This window comes from Camarhynchus parvulus, chromosome 10, assembly GCF_901933205.1.
Source record: "Camarhynchus parvulus chromosome 10, STF_HiC, whole genome shotgun sequence".
Taxonomy (NCBI): domain Eukaryota; kingdom Metazoa; phylum Chordata; class Aves; order Passeriformes; family Thraupidae; genus Camarhynchus; species Camarhynchus parvulus.
Window position 1 is genome coordinate 2,733,143 of NC_044580.1, and position 21,211 is coordinate 2,754,353.

The 21,211-nt window shown below is 44.2% G+C and overlaps 1 protein-coding gene across 8 annotated transcripts in view; it reads left to right on the top strand.

Annotated features, from left to right (window-relative positions):
• NEO1 (neogenin 1) overlaps positions 1 to 21,211 on the top strand; it is a 174,846-nt gene that overhangs the window by 48,841 nt on the left and 104,794 nt on the right. For all 8 annotated transcript variants that reach the window (XM_030955349.1, XM_030955356.1, XM_030955350.1 and 5 more), the window contains exons 2-3: positions 3,056 to 3,373; positions 19,899 to 20,174. In XM_030955349.1, coding sequence (XP_030811209.1) covers positions 3,056 to 3,373; positions 19,899 to 20,174 — 594 coding nt within the window. The remainder of the gene's footprint in view (positions 1 to 3,055; positions 3,374 to 19,898; positions 20,175 to 21,211) is intronic.

A 21,211-nucleotide genomic window follows, 5' to 3' on the forward strand; every position in this document is an offset into this window, starting at 1 on the left:
TGGGCACAGGAGTGCTAAGACTGACTGGGATGGGCACAGGAGTGCTAAGACTGACTGGGATGGGCACAGGAGTGCTGAGCCCAGCTGGGATGGGCACAGGAGTGCTAAGACTGGCTGGGATGGGCAGAGGAGTGGTAAGACTGGCTGGGATGGCACAGGAGTGCTGAGCCCGACTGGGATGGCACAGGAGTGCTGAGCCCGACTGGGATGGGCACAGGAGTGCTGAGCCCGGCTGGGATGGGCACAGGAGTGCTAAGCCCAGCTGGGATGGCTGAGCCCAGCCCTGTGCACTGGCAGGGTGAGTCAGGGAGCTGTGGAGTTTCCAGGACACAGAAATGACTCCGTGTCTGTGGCTCATTGAGATCTTGTCTGTGCCAGGGCATTCCATTGGGTTTTGGCACATCTGGCTCACTGCCACTCATCTCCAGAGCAGATCTGGGGAGAAATAAACTCCACCCTGGTGGGAATGAATGAGATTTATCTGTTCCTGTTCCTACCAGGGAGACAGACTTAGCATAAGCTCCTTGGCCAGTGCTAGCACAAATGGAGGCAGTGGTGTGTACCCACCTGTGTATGCAAGTGTGTGCAAGGGGAAGGACTCCCTGCACCAAATAAACACCCATTCTACCCAAAATAAGATGTTGTCATCGAGCTGAGTAATCACTAGGTTGATGGAGTGGGAGAAATGGCTTGTTGGTACAAATAGAAGTTTATTAAGGTCAAGGGTGTACAAACCCTTCTTGTGCTGAACTGAGGCTTGAAGGAGACTCGAGCTTAGCTGGCTGCAGTGTGGTTCTCCAGAGTGCCCCAAACCCAACTGCAGATCCTCTGAAACCAGATCAGAGACCATTTTTTAACTTCCTTCAAGCTGGAATGGAGTTATTCACCAACTCTTCACATTTTGTCCCCACTGCATTCAGTGCAGGAGCACAGTGATATCCTGGGACAAAGCAGCTTGTGCTGTGTCTTCCCAGGGCTCTTGGCAGGAGTTTGGTACCTCTGAAGCCTGGCTGAGAACCTGCTTCCTTTCTTCCTCAAGGTTTATAATCCCCGTGGAGCTGCTCTTAGGTCTTGCTGTGACCTCTCTTGGCATCCTCTGCTCTATTTCCTTGGACACATTGTTGCTTCCAGGGCAAGAACAATTTTACTCTATCGATGGATTAGATCTGCTCCAATCTCCGCTGGAGACTGGCAGGGCAAACAAAAAGCTGCCATTCCCCTTTTAAAGGTTTTCTGGCTTTTCTTTGAAAACTCAGAGTGAAGCAAAACTCAGACCAGTGTGTTTTGTTCTCTTAGGGGTCCAGATTTATTCTGGAAAAATTTGGAGAGGCTGGAATTGAGGTGGGGGGGGGAAATGCTTCCCTTGGAAAGCCCAGGGACCGTGCAGCTCAGTCTTTAATTTTGATAAGAACTTTATGTTTCTGCTGCACTGGAAGAGATTATAGGGATAAAAACGTCAAAGATTTCCCTGCTGTTCATGGCTCTTGTTTCTGCTCTGCCTTTCGCTGCTTCAGAGCTGACACTCAGAGGATTTCAGAGGCACAGAGAATCGAGAACATCCACACACAGGTGCCCTTGTACAAACCAGAGTAACATAAGCAGCTCCTAGATATTTTTTAAGTTTTATTGATTTTGGTTTTTTTTTTTTTTTTTGTGGTTCTGTATATTTGGTTTGGGTTTGTTTTTTTTTTTTTGGGGGGCGGGGGAGAAGTCTCTATTATCCTCAAGAAAGACAATCCCAAGGATTTGGATCCCAACCTAACAGGTCTCCAGCCTGACTCTGTCACTGGAGAAATGTCAATCTTTCTAGAATGTTTTCCTTTATTTCCTCTTTGAATTCCTGGAGGTAAGAGAGCGTTTGAATGCTATCAGCTGCCAAAGCCTCATTTATCTGTTGTTTCTTTCACACCACTCCTGCCTTATCTCCAAGTTGCTGTGAATTGTGAGTGGCAGAGACAATGGGCTCTGTGCAGGAAGGCTGGAGTCCCTCCGGCGGGAAGCTGGAGGCTCTTTGGAGACCAGGGACTCTCTGTGTAGTTCGGTGATAGAGGAAATCACATCAATTTGTTAATTAAGGTCATTTTAGAAGGTAAATCCGATTTTAAAAACACCACAAAACAACCAAGAAATGGGAGAAGCTGCAATGTTTCCAGGACAGCCTTTGTTTGCAAGTAAAGGTCGCCTTCAGAGTTTGTGCTTTTTCCTCAAACCCCAGAATTATTCTGTGGCTTAATTAAACAAATCATGTTATTAAATGCATATTTGTCTTTCAGGTGGTCTTAAAATATTTCACCATTTTTTTATTGACCATGAGATTAAATGGTCAATGGTGAGGGATGCAATGGTTTTGAGATGAGTGCAGGAGTTTGTTAGTGTTATATGAGTGTTATTTCTAAGGTGGGCTTTAAAAACTGAGATGCCCTTTTCCCTGAACCCAGGGTTATGCTGATTGAAAACTGTTCTTCTCTGGAAGAATTTGTCTTCTCTTTTCTATAGATGATTAAATTAAGACAAGTCAAAGTGATATTGACACACAGTCGTTCTGCTTGACCAAATACACCAGAAAGACAGTAATTAAAATTCACTTCTTAATGCAAACTAGATGTTAATTACAGAACTCTTTGGGGAATACTTAAAATGAAAAAGTAATCATGTTTATCCTGGGCTAGAACAGAAGTAAAAAACCACTGTATGACACTTACAGGATGTGTTAAGCCCAGAAAGGGAGACTTTCTCCTAAGGGCTGAATGGTTTGGATGGTTCCCAATCTTGGTTCCACAAACCAAAGGACAGCACTGCTGGGAGGGGACCCTCACCACTGAGGCCGAGAGCAGAGCAGGGAAATACATTTTAGGGATGAAAATGTCTGGGAATCTGAGGGTCCATGATATGAATAATCAAAGCAGAAAACACTGTCCTGCAGACCAAGCTGGTTGAATGTGTTCAGGGGGAGGATGTGAGCTGTGCTTGTGCTCATTCCAGTATCTTCAAGGAGGGCGTGTTTCACATTAAAAACTCTGCAAAACTCACCCAAAAATTCTGTGATGCTTTACAGAATCACTTGTGAGAACCTTCACTCCTTTCTACTTCCTGGTGGAGCCCCTGGACGTGCTGGCAGTGCGAGGGATGTCGGTGATCATGAACTGCTCGGCGCAGTGCGAGAGCCCGCCCCGGATCGAGTGGAGGAAGGACGGCTCCTTCCTCAACCTCGTGTCCGACGACCGCCGCCAGCTGCTGCCCGATGGATCTTTATTAATTAACAGCGTGGTGCATTCCAAGCACAATAAACCTGATGAGGGATATTATCAGTGTGTGGCAACTGTGGACAGCCTGGGGACCATCGTGAGCAGGACAGCGAAGCTCACCGTGGCAGGTAAGGCTCTGCTCGGGAGTGTGGCTGAGAACGTGGTGATGGAAGATGGAACGTGGTGGTAGATGAGTGATGTGATGGCTGACTCTCACAATTAAAAGGAAATATCATATATATGTGTTATGAGAAGTTTTTACAGATTTATAGTTAAGTTTCACCCCCCTTGTGTTGTTATCAGGGGTGACCTGGGTTTGGGACATTTGGGAGGGTCAGCTCCTTACTGTGGCAGCTCCTGAGCTCCAGTCAAGATGTCAGGAAGTGATCTCCACCACTGGACAGATGGACAGAACTTTGGGGGAACTAAAGGGTAAAAAGGCAAAACCTCCATTGTGTGGATGAGCACATGGTGGGAAAAATCCTCTGTTCCTGATGCTGTAATATTTTCTCTATTCACTCTTCTGTTGTATTTTTGATAAGGTTTTAATAAACCTTTTCAATTTTTGGAAGTGAGTATCATTTCTCCCAGAAAGGAATGCTCTGCCCTTGGAAAAATGGGAAGATGCTTCCCAAGGAGCATGAGCTGGTTCCATCAGCTCAGGGAAACTGGGACTGTGGCTCTCATTTTACTGGCTGGGAGTTGGCATGTGTTCTGTTCCTGTAAGCAGCTTAATGTGGGGTATTTCTCAGGAAATGCTGGAGATCAGCAAAGCTGCAATGAATGGATTAAGAGAAGTGTCAGGTGTCTGAAATCACAATGGAGATTTACCACAGCTTAGAAGGAGGAAGAAAACAGGATTTTGCTTTCTTTATGTATAAATAACCTTAAAATAACTTTCTGTGCTTGTATGAGGAGAATTACCTGCTCTGTCTGAAACATTTGGGAAGCTCCTAATAGCAATGTGTACAATCCCTGCAGGACTGGGAGATGGGTAGGGATGGAGTCCTGGGGAGTTGTATTTCTCTGTTTCTTGAGTATCAGGTGTGAACAAGGAAGCCTGAAAAGTAACAATGAACCAAATGCACACAAATTTTCCATGAAAAAGCCTAAGTCATAACCTCTGCTTCGGTGTTTTGAATACCTTTTAGGCTTGATAGGTGATAGCTTTATTTTTGGGGGTAGGAAGCAGTGAAGGAGTGAAGTTTGCGGATAAAAATAAAGACTGTGTCTGGGAAAAGTGATTTGTTCTGTCACTTGCTTATTTCTCAGGGCTTGGTATTGTCAGCTTGTGTCTTGTAAACAGTAAAGCAGGAAGAGACTTGTAATTACTGAGTAAGGGTGAGACTTCAAAAACCAACCCAACGAAAAAACAAGGTAAACTAAGGCACTGTAACTAGAAAAAAAAGCCTGTGAAGCGATTTCCCTTTGTTTCTCTAATGATGTTTGCCAGCCTTTTTCAAACAGTTTTTTTTTTCCTTTGCTTAATAAATGTCTGGGGGTAATGAATTCTTCCTGAGTGGTGCTCCTGCATCTCCCAGAGCTGCTGCTTCCATCGTTTGTATTCGGATGTTGTTCCCATTAACTTGGCTTGTAGCATTGTTGTGGAACATCAGTAGTGTCAGAAATAGAAAAATTGGGGTTTTATACCTTAAAAGAGTGACTTTGAGAATCTCTTAATGAGGAATAGATTTCCGAGCTTCTTGGCAATGAGGACAATAAAGGCAGTTCTCCCACACTTCTCTGCAGCAATTACCACCTCCTTGCCTCGCTGCTGTCGGGATTAATTCTGCTGCTTTCCACATGAGAGCCTTCAGCCTCCTGCCTCTGCTATCAGACAGCTCTATATGATCATTAGGTGAGGTTAATGGGGTTAAAAATGAAGGTAAGCCAAAATGTCTGCTGAATTTCCACTTCCATTTTCTCCTATCTAGGTAGAAGGTATGATTTCAATTGATATTTTCTAAAATGATGGAATCTTTAAGAGCCTTTTAGTACTTGTGGAAGAACCCAAGTACTTGGGGAAAGAAAAAGGAAACCCAAGAGCTTACTTAAAAAAAAAACCTACAACAAACAACAATGCAGTTCTGGTGAGGTTTTTTTTTCCAAAAAATCTTAAGTAGAAAAGAGAACAAATGCAGTCTAGCCCTAAACAATAAGGACCTTCCCCACACAACCAGTTGCCCCTTTGGCACACATTGGCCTGACAGCTGTGTATTTAGATTATTGATTAATTCCATGCCATAAAAATGGTACTTTTACTGCCCACAGCTAGAGGAAATGCTGGTGACACATGTTGTGCATTGCCTTTTGCCATCCTGTGCCTTGGAAAGCTGCCCCAGAACATCCTCTGGCTGCAGTGCTGCAGAGCTTTGGCAGATGTGGGTGTGTGAAAACCTATTTACCACCCCAGACAAGTGCCAAGAGCTGGGCAAGACCATGCTGAGTTTAATCCTCTTGTAGGGGAAAAGGCACTTTGGTTGCTGAAGGCTTTGGAATAAGAGGTGGAATATTTAAATCCTAGTTTAGCCTGTTGCTTTTCTTGTGCTCATTTGAATCCCTTAGTTTTAACAGTGGTTTTTAATATTCCTTCCCACTCTTTGTTTTAATTGGCAGCTTTCAGGCTGTGGTGAGCGTGGGCATTGTTGGCATAGGAAGGGTTCCCCTTGGCCTCAAAATTCCAGTGGGAGGGAGCAAATTCCCCTCTTAATTGAGCAGTGGTTCCTCTGCTGTGTGAGTGTGGTGCTGCCATGCACCCGATCTCTAAAAGGGAACATTATGAAGTGTAGGTTGCATGTTTTAACAGCTTCTTACTCATTAAATAACTCTTAAAAATGACAAGTTTAGGGGGGCAGGGCAAGGAAATGGAGTAATAACATGTTGTGGATACAGGGCTGGAATTTTCAGTCTTGGAACTGCACAGCTGGTGGATGATGCTGAGCATTCCACCTGCAGGAAAGTGCCCAAATTTGGATAAGTTTCTCAAGTTATTTAAAGGACTTCCTATATATTTTAGTTTGAGGGATCTAAATTTTTGGGGTTTTGGAATCTGAAGCTCTTTTGTTGCCATAGGGTGACAGGGGTTTGATTAGTGAGCCACTGCATGAAAAACTCAACCCAAAACAGGCTCTGAGTGCCTGGGCCTGGAGTGCTGGGTCAGGGCTTGCAGGAATTGTGTTAGAGACAGGCTGGCTGGGCTTTCATCAATTTGTGGGTCTGAGTCTGACCCTGCTCTGAGTGTGCTGGGACAGGGACTGGGTCATGGCAGCTTCCCTGGGCAATGTGCCCTTAAAGGACCTTCTCTGTGTGTGATTATCCATGGGAAGACTTTGCTCTTTTGGAGGGGTGAGGATCAAGAGGTCCTGTGGCAACTGAGCCTTGTAAAGAAACTGATCTTTGCTGCCTTTAGATTTCTCAAAGTCAGAGGACATGATAAAATATTCCATTGTGAAGAACACTTGAGTTAGTCTGTAACTTGAAATTGTGTGCTGTATACCTTGGTAGGAAAGTGTTTGCTGTTCTGCCAGGCTTGTAGTAGTAAATCCTTGACTTTTAGGAGCAAACCTAAATTTTGAGGTTGCAAACAACCATAAATGTTAGTTTTCTTTAATGAGCAGCAGTTTGAAGATATGAGTATCTCTTTCTCATTCAGTGTGAGCTCCACAGTTTGGTTCCTTCAAGCAGATGAAGGTTGAGTTTGCCATCACCAGTTTCTAAGGGCAGTGAAGGGAGAAGGTGGTCATACAGTCCATGTAATGTGTGGGATTTTCCCATTGTTATGATGGATTTGAAACAGGGAAAGTCAAAGGAACTGCCTAATTTATGTAAAGCCACAACACTTTAATCAGTGCCTTGGTACACTATGTTTTTTAATTGGCTTTTGAAATGCAAATCTGTCTTTGATACTTAAGTGCTAGTTAGATCTTAAGAAGGGTAGGGGGTTTAAAAAAGCTGCTGTAAAACATGGATTAAAATAGATTTACAAAGTTTTCGAGATCTGTGTCAGTAATTCATCTTGGAAAAATAAATATGTATGTATTTTAATAAAAAGTATAATGACACAAGCTGAAAATATTCCCAGGATGATCTTTCCCTAGTCCCTGGTTACTGGGGCTTGGTTAAAGCTTTTATTAAGAGCACAGATACACGAGGATCTAAAAGTTGGGAAGTGTGACAGGGACACTGAGTTTGATCAGGCAGACTTATTTGCTCTGTAAATCCATTTCAAGACTGTTCACTAAATTATTTGTTTCACCTCTTGTCATCTTCTTTCCCCAAGTGAATCCAGCTGTTTTTCTTCCTCTTCTTCCACTTATCCTTGCATTTGATAGTTCTTGGCTTTGAGCTTCGTGTCATTTGCTTGGCTGTGATGAGGCAGCTGTGGCACTGCATTGGTACAAACTTCAGGTGTGTCTGTGTTACATTAATTCAAAAGCACTCACTGATAGCTTCTGACTTGTTTTTTCTCACCTCAACTAAATAATCTCCTTGAATTATTATTTCTCATTTAAACACTCACAGAAATTTTATTTTCAAGCCTTCATTTTGTAATTACTTTTAGAAAAGGTACAGACATATCACTTCTGTTAAGAAATGCTCCTGCCATGTCAAGTCAAACTCTAAAATGGGTCAGAAACCAGAAATAGATTTGATATTTATTTTTTTAGTATAAGTGTAGTATCTCCTTTGGAGGCATTGAGCACATTGCAGAGGCAGCACAGGAGGAGGATGTCCCTGAGAAGTGACTCTGGAAATGCCACAGTGAAGTTTCACGTGTTGTTTTGTGTTGAGGCTTTGGGAGACTTCTGACTTCAAATTGGGGATGCTGGAGTGGGCCCATGGTGTCCATACCTGGAAGAAGGATTTGGAGCAAATCCAGCCATACTCAAGCTCTTTGTTCCTGAGCATGGTGTTGTTCTCTGCTCTGCTGACCTGGGTAAATCCCCTCCTCCTGCTGGTCCATCCATGGCTCCTCAGGACTGCTGTGCTGGGGCACAGGGCTTGGGGCAGCTCATTGACAAAGTGGGCACTCCAGAAGTGCACCCAAAGCTCCTGTGGCTGCTCCCTGTGTGGGGTCAGGTGTCCCCAGGTTGCTGTGACCATGCCAGGTGTCCCAGGGGCTCTGCAGGGAGGAGGGACCTGCTCTCAGTCAGGTTTTGCTGCTGAGAGTTCCTCCAGACATCAGACAGAGGGAATGGTCTTTGCTTGGGGAATTGCTCCAGTTTTTAGCTGACCACATTCCCGCTTCAAGATTTATTTGCATCTTATTTGTGTGTGTCCAGCTTGGGGCTTCCAAAGTGATGACTGGGAGAGCTGCAGGAGGCCTGGATGGGCTGTGGTGGTTCCTGAGGCCTGCAGGAGTTAATGGAGTTCTGAGCCAGGTGATGCCAGGGTCTGATCCTGCTTCTGGTGCAGCTCATGACACAGCTCCAGATCCCCATGCTTTGCCTTCTCTCCGTGGGCTAATAAAGAATTTCTCTACCATAAATTTCAAGTATTACTTGTTATAATGCACCAAGGTGCTGCAGATGAGGAAGGCAGGTAGAGATAAGGAATTCTGTATCCATTACAGAATGGATGGCAGGCAGTGGGTGAAGTTGTGGCCAAGAAATCATTATCCATTATCAGGCCATGTAATCATTATCCAGGCCATTCCCTGAGCACAGCCTGTGGGAGGGAGCAGGACCTGGAGGGATGTGGGCTTGCAGTTCAAGGTAGAGCTCTGCAAAGCTCAGCCTCAGAGGTGTGCTGTGCTTCCTTCTGGGGTGTTAGAGCTTAGCAATTGAGTATCAGTCACTTATTTCTGTATGAATAATGGTGAATAGATTAGGATATTTTTCAAACATTATTTTGAACTGAAATTTTGTCTTTGCTTTTTTTACCATAACTACAAGGAGCTGCACAGAAGTAGCTGGATTATTTGGTTCTGTTTGCTCATGTCCTCTGAGAAGTTTGCCAAGCTCTAAAGATTATTTCTCACTAGACTCCATGTGCCATCCCAAAGTGAGAGAGAAGCTCAGAACAAACTGTCCCAGCTCTGCAGAGATGGGGTTAATTTAGGAATAACAGCACATTTTTATTCAAGATTGCACATTTCCTTTAACAGCAAGGAGAAAAAAGCAATCTTGATCTCATCTTTGTGAATAAAGAACATTCTGTATCTTGGAATTGGAAAAAAACTCAGAGCAGAGATTCTTCAGAGGAGGGTATTTAAGAGCACTTAGCCAGTAAGTGACATGGGTGATAAATTTTCCTTGCAGAAATATGTTTTTTCTATGAAAAAAGCATCTGTGTTTTTTATAAATTGGCTTAGATCAAAATGCATTTCTTCATGACAGGTAAATGGCAAAGGTGGTTTTAACACAACTGCAGTTTGTACAGGTTCTGTCAGCTGTTACTGCAAGTGTGAGAGTTTAGACACTTAAGACAATAAATACTCTCTTATTTGTCATTCTCAATTCTTGCAGTTCACATTTGTCCGGTTAAAGTAGCAAAGAAAATCTATGTGAGCCTTTGAACTGGTTTGCAGTTCTTGGACTGAAGGCAAAGGTCCAAGTTCAAAACTATTATAAATTTATAGTCTCAGATTGGGATTTAATACCAGAGCCTCTTGCCATGTCCAGAGCAGAGAAGGGCAGGACTTGCCTGCAGCTGGATTATCACTGCAATCCTGGGGAAAGCCCACAGCAGGGAATGTGACCTGCTTGTTTTGAAACTCTTCATTGACATCTAATGACCAAGGCAGAGCCCAGGTGAAGAGACTCTTAATTGCTTGCTTAAAACTAGTTCCTATTGGAAAACACAGCTTATCTTAAGCTTTTATATTTCAAATTTATTTCACCTTATATCAAACCAAACCCAGCAGCTCGTTGTGACTAATACTATCCCTGTCCTGAATTCTGTGGGTCAGTGAGCCAGTTAAAGCTTATTTGTGCTTGCTGGAGGGTGACAAATGCTCTGCTGAGGCTGGAGCAGAGGGGGCACAAGGAGATGTGTGGCACTCGTGCCTGAGCTTCCTGCTTTGGTAATGATGTAATAGCACTGCTCAGAAAAAACCCTCGTGTTTTCTAGACTGAAATTCAAGTGCCGTGCAATGCAAGTCTTGTAACTGGCAAAGGGAATATCCTTTGTGCATTTAGTTCATGGGCAAAGTTATATTAATATACTTCAAAATAATATAAACTTACTGTAAATCATAAGAAATGGGAGCTCTTTGCAGCATATGTTCCATCTTGACCTTTGCCTTTGAAAATATGGCAGGTGATAGAGTTAATCTGTGGAGAAACAGGAATTTGGTGGTAGGGAGTTGGGAGCAAATCCCTGAAATCCATGAGCTGACGCTCAGCTGGGGGGTCTGGGTGGTGAGACAAGGACAAAGTGACACCATACTGATGCTGCATCAACACCCCTGAACAAGAAACTTGGCTGAACTTTGTTTAGATTGGATTCTCATTTGTTAATGTTTTGACTCAGATCAGATTTTTCCCTCTCTGTGCTCTGCATGTCAGCACCAGCAATCCCTGTGTAATTCTGTTTGACAAGTTAGCGCGGAGCTCGCTCGGAATCCCGAGCTGTCAGCACAGTGATGGTTACATCTGCAGCCTGTGCTCCTCACTCCCTGCCTGCTCCTGTGTGCAATCAGCAAGAGATTGCAGCTTTATTACTGCACAGTGAAGGCTCTGTGTGCTGACATTGTTCAGGTTTCTGCCTGACTCAATATTGCTTTTTGAAAACGATAAGAAGCTGTACTATTGCCCCAAGTGAAGGGTGACACAAAAGCAGCAAGGGTAAGAAGTATCAAGGCACAAGAGTATCTCTGATTAATGTTTTCTTTTTCTGTAACAAAAATTCAAGATGAAATTCAATGACCCTGAAAAGGAGGAAAAATATTTAGAATAAGGAGAAATTAGGTTATGACATTTGCTAGGGTTGAGTTCAGTGAGGTTAGTTCTCGGTAACATTGTTAAAAGCATAGGGTATGTTTCATCCTTCACATAAATATGCTGGGAATAAAGATGTTAAAAAATTGTTAACTCTCCAAGCCCTATTCATTTGCATATAGAAAACCCCTATTTTGGGGGGAACATGGGGAAATGTCTCTGGATAATTTGTATGTTTCTGTAAAGGTGTTCTTATTCCTTCTGTGACAGCCTCTGAAGTTGGCCCTGGCTTAAATGCACTGTCAATCTGCTCTTAAAAACAGAGTAAAAATTAGGCAAAGCAAGGCTCTGTTGTGGAGAGACCTCTAAAAACCTGTTTCTCATACTCTGAGGTTCATGGCCAGCAGCTGCTGGGGGGATCACTGGTGTGCTGATGCCACCTGAGCTGCGCTGGTGTTGGATAATTTGCAGTTATACGGCTTTTAGTGTTTGCCTTTATCCTGCCACACACCCTTGTTGTCTCCAGACACCTCTTTGAGCTGCATGTTTGTGTCTGTAAAAGTTCTTTGTGTTTTGTGTTTGTGTGCTGTTCTGTCAGCCTCCAAGCTCCCTGGTTTTGGGGCTTTCTTTGCCATTCACACATCCCGAGGAGTTTGCAGTGAAATTGTTGGTTATTTCCTGTCTCTAAATGCCTGTTGTCAGGTACCAGCTGTCTTTGTCACTGTCTATAGAGTTGCCTGCAAAAGTTTTTCAGATCTTTCCTTTCTTCCAGTTTTGTGATAAATTTATCCTGACAGTCCTCTCTGTGCATTAATCTTCTTTGAATAGCTTGTTCACATGAGCTTCCGTAATTGATAGCCTCGCCTGGAACTAAAATTATTTAACCTGTCAAGCTCTTTTCTTCCACCACAACCCTCGGATCTTATTCTTCTTTTGTTATGGCTCTTGATTTTGTTTTAGAAAGAGTAATTGTGAGCCTGTAGGGTTCTTATTTTTAGGCAGTCTATTGATGAAGACCTGAAGTTCCTTAAATGATGAGGCAATCTGTGTGCCTTATCTTTAGGGCTTCTCTTGAAATCCCACTGGGGTTTCATTGGTCTTGCTATTAGAATGATCTTCAGCAGCAGCAAATAAATGACTCCATGGTTTGCATGTCCTCCGTTCATTTTTTCTGGCATTAGAATGTTGTTTTAGCTGTTTCTTGGTGTCTGTGGAAGTCAGATTCATTAGCTGCTGCAGCTTTTCCTGCTGCTGCTGGAGCTTTTGTGTTGTTTGGCCCTTGGACTGCCAGTCCTGTCTCCAATTTTCATGATACTATTTCACCTCCCCCATCAGAAGATCTATTTTTTTGGTCTGTGCCATTTCTTGCAGCATTTCTTCAGCCTGACCATGTGCTATGGACAGACATCCCCACCTCACTTCCCACTGCTTTTCTTGTAGTTGTGGTTGTCAGTAGTGACCTCTGTATTTTGGAAGATCTTTAAGTCATTTTGTCTCTCCCATTTCATTTCTGAAATAATTGATTGATCTCCTCTTGATATCCCCTAACTAGAATTTGGAATTACTTGTTTTGCCAGGTAGAACATCATATTATGCTGATGTGTTTTCCTTGTCCAAACACCCTCTAAAATTTTTGGATGTGTAGTAGATAAAAGGGAGAAATTGTTCCCTGTGAGGGTGGTGAGGCTGTAGCACAGGTTGCCCGGAGAAGCTGTGGCTGCCCCTGCATCCCTGGAAGTGTCCAAGGCCAGGTTGGAAAGTATTTTCTGCAACATTTTGCTATTTCTCACTATGGTTTTTTGTGTACCTTGCCCATGTCATCAGATAATTGAGCTTGAAAGGGGCCTTGGGACGCCTGGAGTTCAGTTGTTTGTTCAGAAGAGCTCTGAGGTGGCACCAGGTCACTCGGTGTGTCATTGTAGTGACAGTACCTGTGTCTGTGAGTGTTACTGATGTGTCCAGTGACATTTTGCTCTCACTCTGGCCCAGGGACACTGTTTTGAATCAGCACATACCACGTTGTCATGGCTGTGTTTAACCAGGTCAGGATTGTGGTTATGCTCTGACATTTCTCATTTGTGTTCTGTATTCCATATACTTCCCACCTCTGTTTATCCAGCAAGGACAATTTTTAGGTTTTCCTCTCTCCATGTTGCAGTCCTTGTAAAAATCCCTATCCCTTCCCCAAGGAGCTGCCTCCTGCCCAGATTTTTGGTTGTTTTTCCCCTGTCTGCTTTGCCTAAAGCAAAGGGGGAGAATGATGTGCTGCTTGGTGTTTGTAGCAAGGACTGGAAGCATCTGGCCTTTTCCTAGTTCAGGTGCTGCTGGACTTGTGTTCTGCAGGAGTGTTTGTAATTACAAAGTCTGCTCCATGTGCCAGTGAGATCCATGAAATATGGCTCATTAGCAGCAGTGTATTTTAAGCCGTTTCACACCTCTGCCACTCCAACAAATGATGCTGAATAATGTTGGAGAGTAGGAGCTGTGATAATTTAATGAAGTGTCCACAGATGGCTGGACTTATTAATTTTTTAGCAGGGTTGGGGTGAGGAGCTGATGCACTAACAAAATAGGCAGCATCTTTGTGATGGCTGTGCTGCTGAAGGGTAGCAGATGTTGGAGCTGTCCTAACAATAGGGGATCATGTTTCCATTCTCCAGGACCTCCTCATGGTACTGAAATCTCCACACTCCCCAAGAGGCTGTTTGGGGAAAGGAGTTACAGTTATGGATTTGTCATGAGTTCAAATTCGATCAGGCAGACAGGAATGGGGGAAAATTCAAGTGGCTGGAAATTGTGAGCAGTTTGTGGTATCATTTACAGACTAGTTGGATGAATTTCAGATGGAGAATGGAAGCTGTAGGGTGGAATGTTTGGAGCTGGTGCTGCTGGAGTTACTTTAGACTTGGGTAAGTTAGGAGAAACTTGAATAAAAGTTAACTCTGGGCAGCAAAGGCTTTTCACAGATGGTATCCTGGAGGGAACAGGATGGAAAACCTGCCAGCTGCTCCTGTGCTTTGCTTTTTCCATATTGCAGTAGGAATGGGGGGAAAAATGGAAAACATTTGCTGAGCACATCGAGATGTCACAAGAAGGCCTGAAACCAGCCTTGGGAAAATGTTAATTGCACAAACATGTGTTGTGTGTGTTTAGAGCAGTCTAATGCTTGTACAAAGTGTTATCTTAAATTCCAGTCAGAGCAGTGGCAACAGAGGGGACACAAGTGAGGAAAACTCCCAGAGGCTTGTGACCACTCCTAGAGCCCTGCCCCAGGCAGGAAAAGGGGATTCTTCCCTAGAGATGAGGAGATGGTTCTCATTTCTCACTTCCCTTTTGCAGTATTGCATTGGTGAGATGGGTCCCAAAGGGTTGGCAGGACCCTGGGGGGGTTGAACTGTGCATGGCAATGGCATCCACGTTAACCAGAGCAGTGTTTGCAGTGTTTCTGGCAGGCTGCAGAGCACAGGCAGGTGTGACTCTGCAGTTACTGCACTCAGGTGAGCCAGTTATGTAGTAATGGTTGATAATGAAGCTTTTTTCCTTTCAGTCTCCTTGGAAATGATTGGCACTGGCTGCAGTTGCAGGGAGGCTGCTGAACTAGATTGGCATCTGGCTCAGGGCAGTGAATTCCCTGATTCTGCAGAGTCCAGGAGATGAAATACTGGCTCCATTGAGGGCAGGAGACTACAGCCAGAATTTTAACCATCTGTGTTTTCTAGGAGCATGGGAATTATTGCTCTTCTAGGCACATCTTTTTCAGAAATGGAGACAATGAGCCACAAATCTCAGTAAGGCTGAGGCTGGGAATGCTGATTGAATGCACCACATTTGCATTAATAGATTGTTCATTCACATTCCTACCATTGCTCTGGGCTTGGATGAGGGGAAGGAGGAAACAAAAGGGAAGGAGAAAAGAGGCACAGAGTTGACTTCCCCACCTTCTCTGCCATTTGCATTGTCCTGGCAGAAATGAGGGGTTTGGGATGCATCTAATCCCTGTTATGTGCACGTGAGTGCACTGTTGCTTATGTGTCCTCCTGCCTGTGTTTAGAGAACATTCCAAATGGAAAATCATCCTTCCTAAATTGAGTTTATTAACCTGCATTCTTGCTAGGTCAGTAGTATTTTCCTTTGGTGTCTTGAAATCGATACCTAATGTATGTGCACTGCCACAGAATGATTAATGTGTGTACAAACATGAAAAAATTGTCTTCAATGTCAGAAGCCCAAAGTGTCATTTATCATGACATTCATTTACCAAAAGATGGGCTGATGTCTTCAACTGATTGTCCTGCACCACATGGCTGAGGAGTGGGGGCTGCTTCCTCAATTAGGAGTGTATCTTCCATCCCTGGAGTGCCCAAGGCCAAGTTGGATGGGGTTTGAAGCACCCTGGGACAGTGGAAGGTGTCCCTGCACAGGGCAGGGGGTGGCACTGGATGGGCTTTAAGGTCCCTTCCACCCCAAACCATCCTGGGCCTCTACTCATCATTAGAACCCCTTGCTCAACCTTCTTGGTTGAAGTGTTTGGGAAATACCAAGCACTGAGAAAACTTTTTTTAAATTTAACTTTAAAAATGGTTTTAAAAGTGTTTGTAGTTTAACTAGACTGAGTTGGCTCATATGGAAATGCCTCTAAAAGTGACTATAGAAAGTTCAGGAAATGCTGGCTTAGAAGTTGGTAATTGATGTTTTGAAGGGAGCAGCTCTGTAATGGAAAGGTTCTGGGCTGGGAGATGAAAGGGTATTTTCTAGTGGCTCACTGCTGCAGGAGGTGTGCCAGCACTCTGGGACCTGCTCCTGGATTTATAAACAGATCTCCAAATTAATAGTAATTAAGGCCTGGATTTGGAGTGCTTTTTGTAATGCATCATGATTGTTTTGTGGTTGTTTGTTAGCTAAAGCAAAGGGTCCTCCTCCACAATGGAGGCTTTTAAGCAGTGCAAATTGCCAATAATTGTAGAATAAGAGAAAATTACTCTTTAGGACAAAATTATAGGCTAGGTTAAAATGTATATTTTAAAACCACACAGGACTATGACGAAATACAGGTTTTAGTGGCATTTAAGATGACTTGGAAAATGAACTGTAATTTCATTTCCAGTGAGTAATGAAACCATCTTGAATAAAGCTTATTTAACCTCAGTGGAGCACCTGCACACAACAGAAGGCACAAGGTCTGTCTTGTCCAGGAAATGAACAGCACTTGTCAGGGATTAAAATGAAAGGATATTTGAGCTGTATGTGAGAAATTGCAGGGCTTCAGTCCTCCAGGGGCTTTCCTGCTTGTGCTTGAAGTAGCCAGTGTGGGGCTGTACCAGTGGGAGCTGCTGGGAGCAAAGAGATGGCAAAGGTGAGCTGAAAACAGAAGTCACAGGGTCACCTGGCTGAAGGAGGAGACCCAGGATTCCCTCCCAGGATGGGGAAAGAAATGGCTTCATATGCTTCATATGCTCTCTTAATAAATGAGAATATTGAGAGAGATAAGAATCAGAGGTAATTATGAACATATAATGGCTTCTGTCAAGGAGGAGATTTTCAGAAAGGACAGATGCTTCAGAGACTGGAGTTCAGAGGCTCAGGGTTAACAGCCTCATCAGCTGTAAGAACAACTTATTTAGCCACTGAATTAGTGAGTGTGGCAAAGGAGGAGACCTTGTTACCCTTGCTGTGGCCTCCACGGTCTCACAGGAAGAATTAAGTCATGCTCCAGACTGACTCATGCTGGAACTTGTGAGCACAGTGTGCAGATCAGGCAGGTGCAGAGGTACCTTGGGGTTGTGCTGGGACAGAGGGATGGGTGATGCAGGACAGGAAATGGTTACTTGGCTTCTAGGATGGATTGTGCAGAGCCACTGAGATGGTTCCATCTTTGGGGAAGATGTTTTCAATAGAGAAGCAGTTTTGTACTATTTCTGTGGATATTTGTGATCTTAAATGACTCTAGGCACTGGGGTTTGTGTTTCTGCCAGGAGTGCTTGGTGGAGAGCAGGAGGCATTGGGGTCAGTTGGAGCAGGGCAGGTTCTGACTGGGTTTAAAGAGGGAGTTCTGCTCCATGAGGTAGAAGAGGTTGCCCCAGGGTTGTGCAGTCTCCACCCTTTGGGGATTTTTGAGGTCTGACTGGACAAATCCCCAAGTTACCAGCTCTGACCTTGTAGCTGATTCTGCTCTGGCTGGGTGCCTTCCTTCCAAACTTATCCCAGCAATCTGCATCTTTAAAGGTGAATGGGTGTTATGGGAATGAGGGAGAGAAACTAAAGATTGTAGCTTCATTAAGCAGAAGGAAGGTTGAAAGAAAGAAGTTGGATTTTTTTGTTCCTGTGAATACCTTGGAGGGACTGATGGATAAATATCAAAGATGCAAAATAATACCAAAACAATGTCAAGATCAAAGGACTGCAAGATGGTCGGGAGTACAGTGGGAGGGGAAACTAGAAACAAAGTTTCTTGGAGGAATGAAGTTATGGAAGGAGTCCCCGGGTGGGACTCAGAGAGGGAAGAAAATATGTAACAGTTGGAGCTGAGCTGTATGGGGTTGTGGAAGGAACTTGACAGCACAGAAGTGATTTATATGTTAGGATATATAAATCCTAAATGTTAGGATATATGAATCCTCTTCTGTTAGGATTCAGTCTGGCTGTCCTGCAGGATCAGTCCTTCTACTGGTGCATTCCCAGTGCATTTGTGATAGGTATTAAGTGAGACTTGTGAAAATAGGGGGTTGAACTGTGGCAGCTTTGATCATTTCCTGTGCAGAATGCTTAGGATGGGGTGACCGTGGCTGCCTGCCCATCCAGCTGTGCCCTCGCTCTGCTCCTCAGCAGGATGGAGAGGAAAGAAGATTAAAGTTACTGAGTCAAGATGGGATCACTCCCAGCTACTGTAATGGCAGAACAACCTTGATTTGTGGAAAATTAATTTAATTTCTTGACATCTAAAGTCATTTGAGTGGTAAGAAAAAACCAAAGTACTCTCCCTGCCTGCTCCCCATTTCAATGTTCAACTGTCTGCCTTCATTCCCAATTCTTCAGCCTCATGCTCTACCCTGGTTTCCCCAGGGTGGCACCCAAAGCTGCCCTTCCTCCTCTCCCTCCTCCTCCTCTGACCTGCCCACTCCAGGACTGTACCTCACCCTTCCCTCACTGCTGTTCTGTGGTATTCCCTGTCTTGGATGTGCCCCCAGCTTCACTGGCTGCCTCAGCTGTGGCTCCAGCTGTGTCCTCAGCCTCTTCCCACCACTCCCCCAAGGTTTGGCCTCTCCAGCCCAACTGTGAAGCCATTAAGTGGGCTCTGGGTGTTCCTGGAGAACATTTTTATGGAAAAGGTGACACAGGTTGTGCAGTGCTGCTGGGTCAGCTCTGTGGTGTGCCCTGGAGAAATTCCAGTCTCAGCCACACTGGGAATGTTCACATACAAATGTTTATCTCAATATTTACCTTGTGGCACCGTACAGAGGCTTTTGCAGCTGGAGGTAGTAAGTGAAGATGTTTTATAGGCTGCCTTGTAGAAGTTGTGGCTGTTCCATCCCTGGAAGTGTCCCAGGCTGGCCAGGGCTTGGAGCACCTTGAGATAGTGGAAGGTGTCCCTGCCCATGGCAGGGGGTGGGACTGGGTGAGCTTTAAGGTCCCTTCCAAGCCAAACCATTCCAGGATTCTGTGATTGTTGGGTCTGTTTGCCTTTACACAATCCATGTTTAGCGCTGTCCTGTCAGCTGTTAAGGTTTTTAAAGAGTTGGAGAGCATCTTAATGTCACCCTGATTTTTTAAGATTTTCTAAGCCTTCTGATGTTTACATTCTTGTAACAAGCTTTCTCACACACTTTCTGTAAATAACTTCTTGTTTTGCATTCTTCTATGGAGGAGGAGAAATTTGATGGACTGTTGGTTTGTCCAGTGTCATTGGAGAGGTGGCACTGTCACCCTCCAATCCACTGTCTCTTTTAGAAAGCGATAAATGTTAGAGTCAGAAAATAAACTTCCCTTTTTACCTTGAGAACAGCAGCGTGTCCATGTTGTGTTATTTCATGTCCTGTAGTGATGTGGAAAATGTGTATTTTTGAATGGCTTTTTGCAAATATTAAAATGAATATTATATGTGTTGTGTTAGAAAGTAATGCTGTATTAATTCTCTTAGGTAGTGTGTTAAATATAGTTTTAGGTTATAACATAATGTTAAAACAGAAACTATGCTATGTAAGATACTTTTTTTTCTAAAGAAAAGACTCACACTGAGATAGCAGTTACAGGACACCAAATCTTTCAGAGAAAGAGAATTTATTGCTCCATTATCAGGAGAAATGAACTTCTTCCCACCTCGCTCAAGCAGGATGACACTTTTAGGATTAAGGTGAAGAAGCTGACACTGACCAGACAGAATCCTGTGTTTGAATGGAATTTATGCATCACGTATGAAGTGTATGAATATGCAACAGGTTATTGTTTTTAAGGATTAATCCTCTGTTATCGTGGGTCCTTTTTCGGGCTTGTGCTGCCCAGAAAAAGGTACCTGGACATCTGTAACTCTTTGTTTCAATTGTCTCATATTGTCCTAATTCAAATTGTCCAAATTATTATCACTCTAATTGTATTACTATTTTTATAACCATTTTATTACTATTAAACTTTTAAAATTTTAAAAACAAATGATTGGCGTTTTTCACAATGACATCTTGACTCTTCCAAAACTACGTTCTTGAGTCTTGACTTGAACTTCCAGTCTTTGGTGTCGTGCACAGACCATCTCAAATCCGTTATCCTTTTGCTTTTCTCGCAGGTCTGCCCAGGTTCACGAGCCAGCCGGAGCCCACGTCCGTGCGCCGCGGGGGCAGCGCCGTGCTGGGCTGCGAGGTGACGGCCGAGCTGGCGCCGCTGCTGCGCTGGGAGCGTGACCGGCAGGCGCTGGCCCCGGAGCCACGCGTGCTGCAGCTGCCCGGGGGGGCCCTGCTGCTCAGCAACGCCTCGGACAGCGACGCGGGGCTCTACCGCTGCGCCCTGGACAGCCCCGGCACCCCCAAGTACAGCGACGAGGCCGAGCTCAAAGTCCTGCCAGGTACCCGTGGGATGTGTTCTCTGAACCTCAGAGAAGTGTGGTCTTTGTGAGGGTGCCCAGGATGAGGGAAGAGATGAGAATCTGACTGCATGTTCTCAGAAGGCTGATTTATTATTTTAGGATATTATATTATTGTTGCAGCCTGAATTGCTGCTAGTAAAGTGCAAGGTAAAGAAGCTAAAAGGGCCTTTGCATAATATCCACAGATGTTGAATTCAGCCACGTGGTGAGATGTTCCTATCCCAGACCCACACACCCCTCAAGGTCCAGCTCTCTCCCCCAGGGGCCTCCTGGCTGACCTTGGTCTCCTTGGGGCGATAGGTGGTTTGTTAGATGGGGGTTTATCGATCCCAACGACAGGAGTGTAGGTTGGATGATTAAGGAGAAGGTGAGTCATGAAGTAAGCATGATAAAAAATCAGGGGCTGGGGTTTAGTTGAGGCATACCATTAAGGAAGGAGAGAGTCTTCTTTCTTTAGCTGAAAAGCTGGTTCACAGCTTCTTAAGGATTAGGATGATATTAGAGAGGATCAGCTTTCGAAGTTAGCGGGCGGGCAGTACAAAGATAAGGGCCAGGCAGGGGAATGGGAGGGAGTGGCTCAGGAACACCTATGTTCCGACACAGGAGCAGGGGAAGGAGCCAATGGGGTGTGACTTAGGAGATGCCCCCTCAGGGCTTCCACATATTATATTAAAAGAATGCTATACTAAAACTATACTAAAGAAAAAGCAAGGATACATCAGAAGGCTTAACAAGAACGATAATGAAAACTCATGACTGACTCCTCAGTCTGACACAGCTGGCTGTGATTGGTCATTAAATTAAAACAATTCACATGGAACCAATCAAACATGCAGCTGTTGGTAAACAACCTCCAGACCACATTCCAAAGCAGCAAACACAGGAAAAGCAATCAGATAATTATTATTTACATTTTTCTCTGAGGCTTCTCAACTTCCCAGGAGAAGAAATCCTGGTGAAGGGATTTTTCAGAAAATATCACGGTGACAGAGAAGCAGAGAAAAGAATGATCAAAA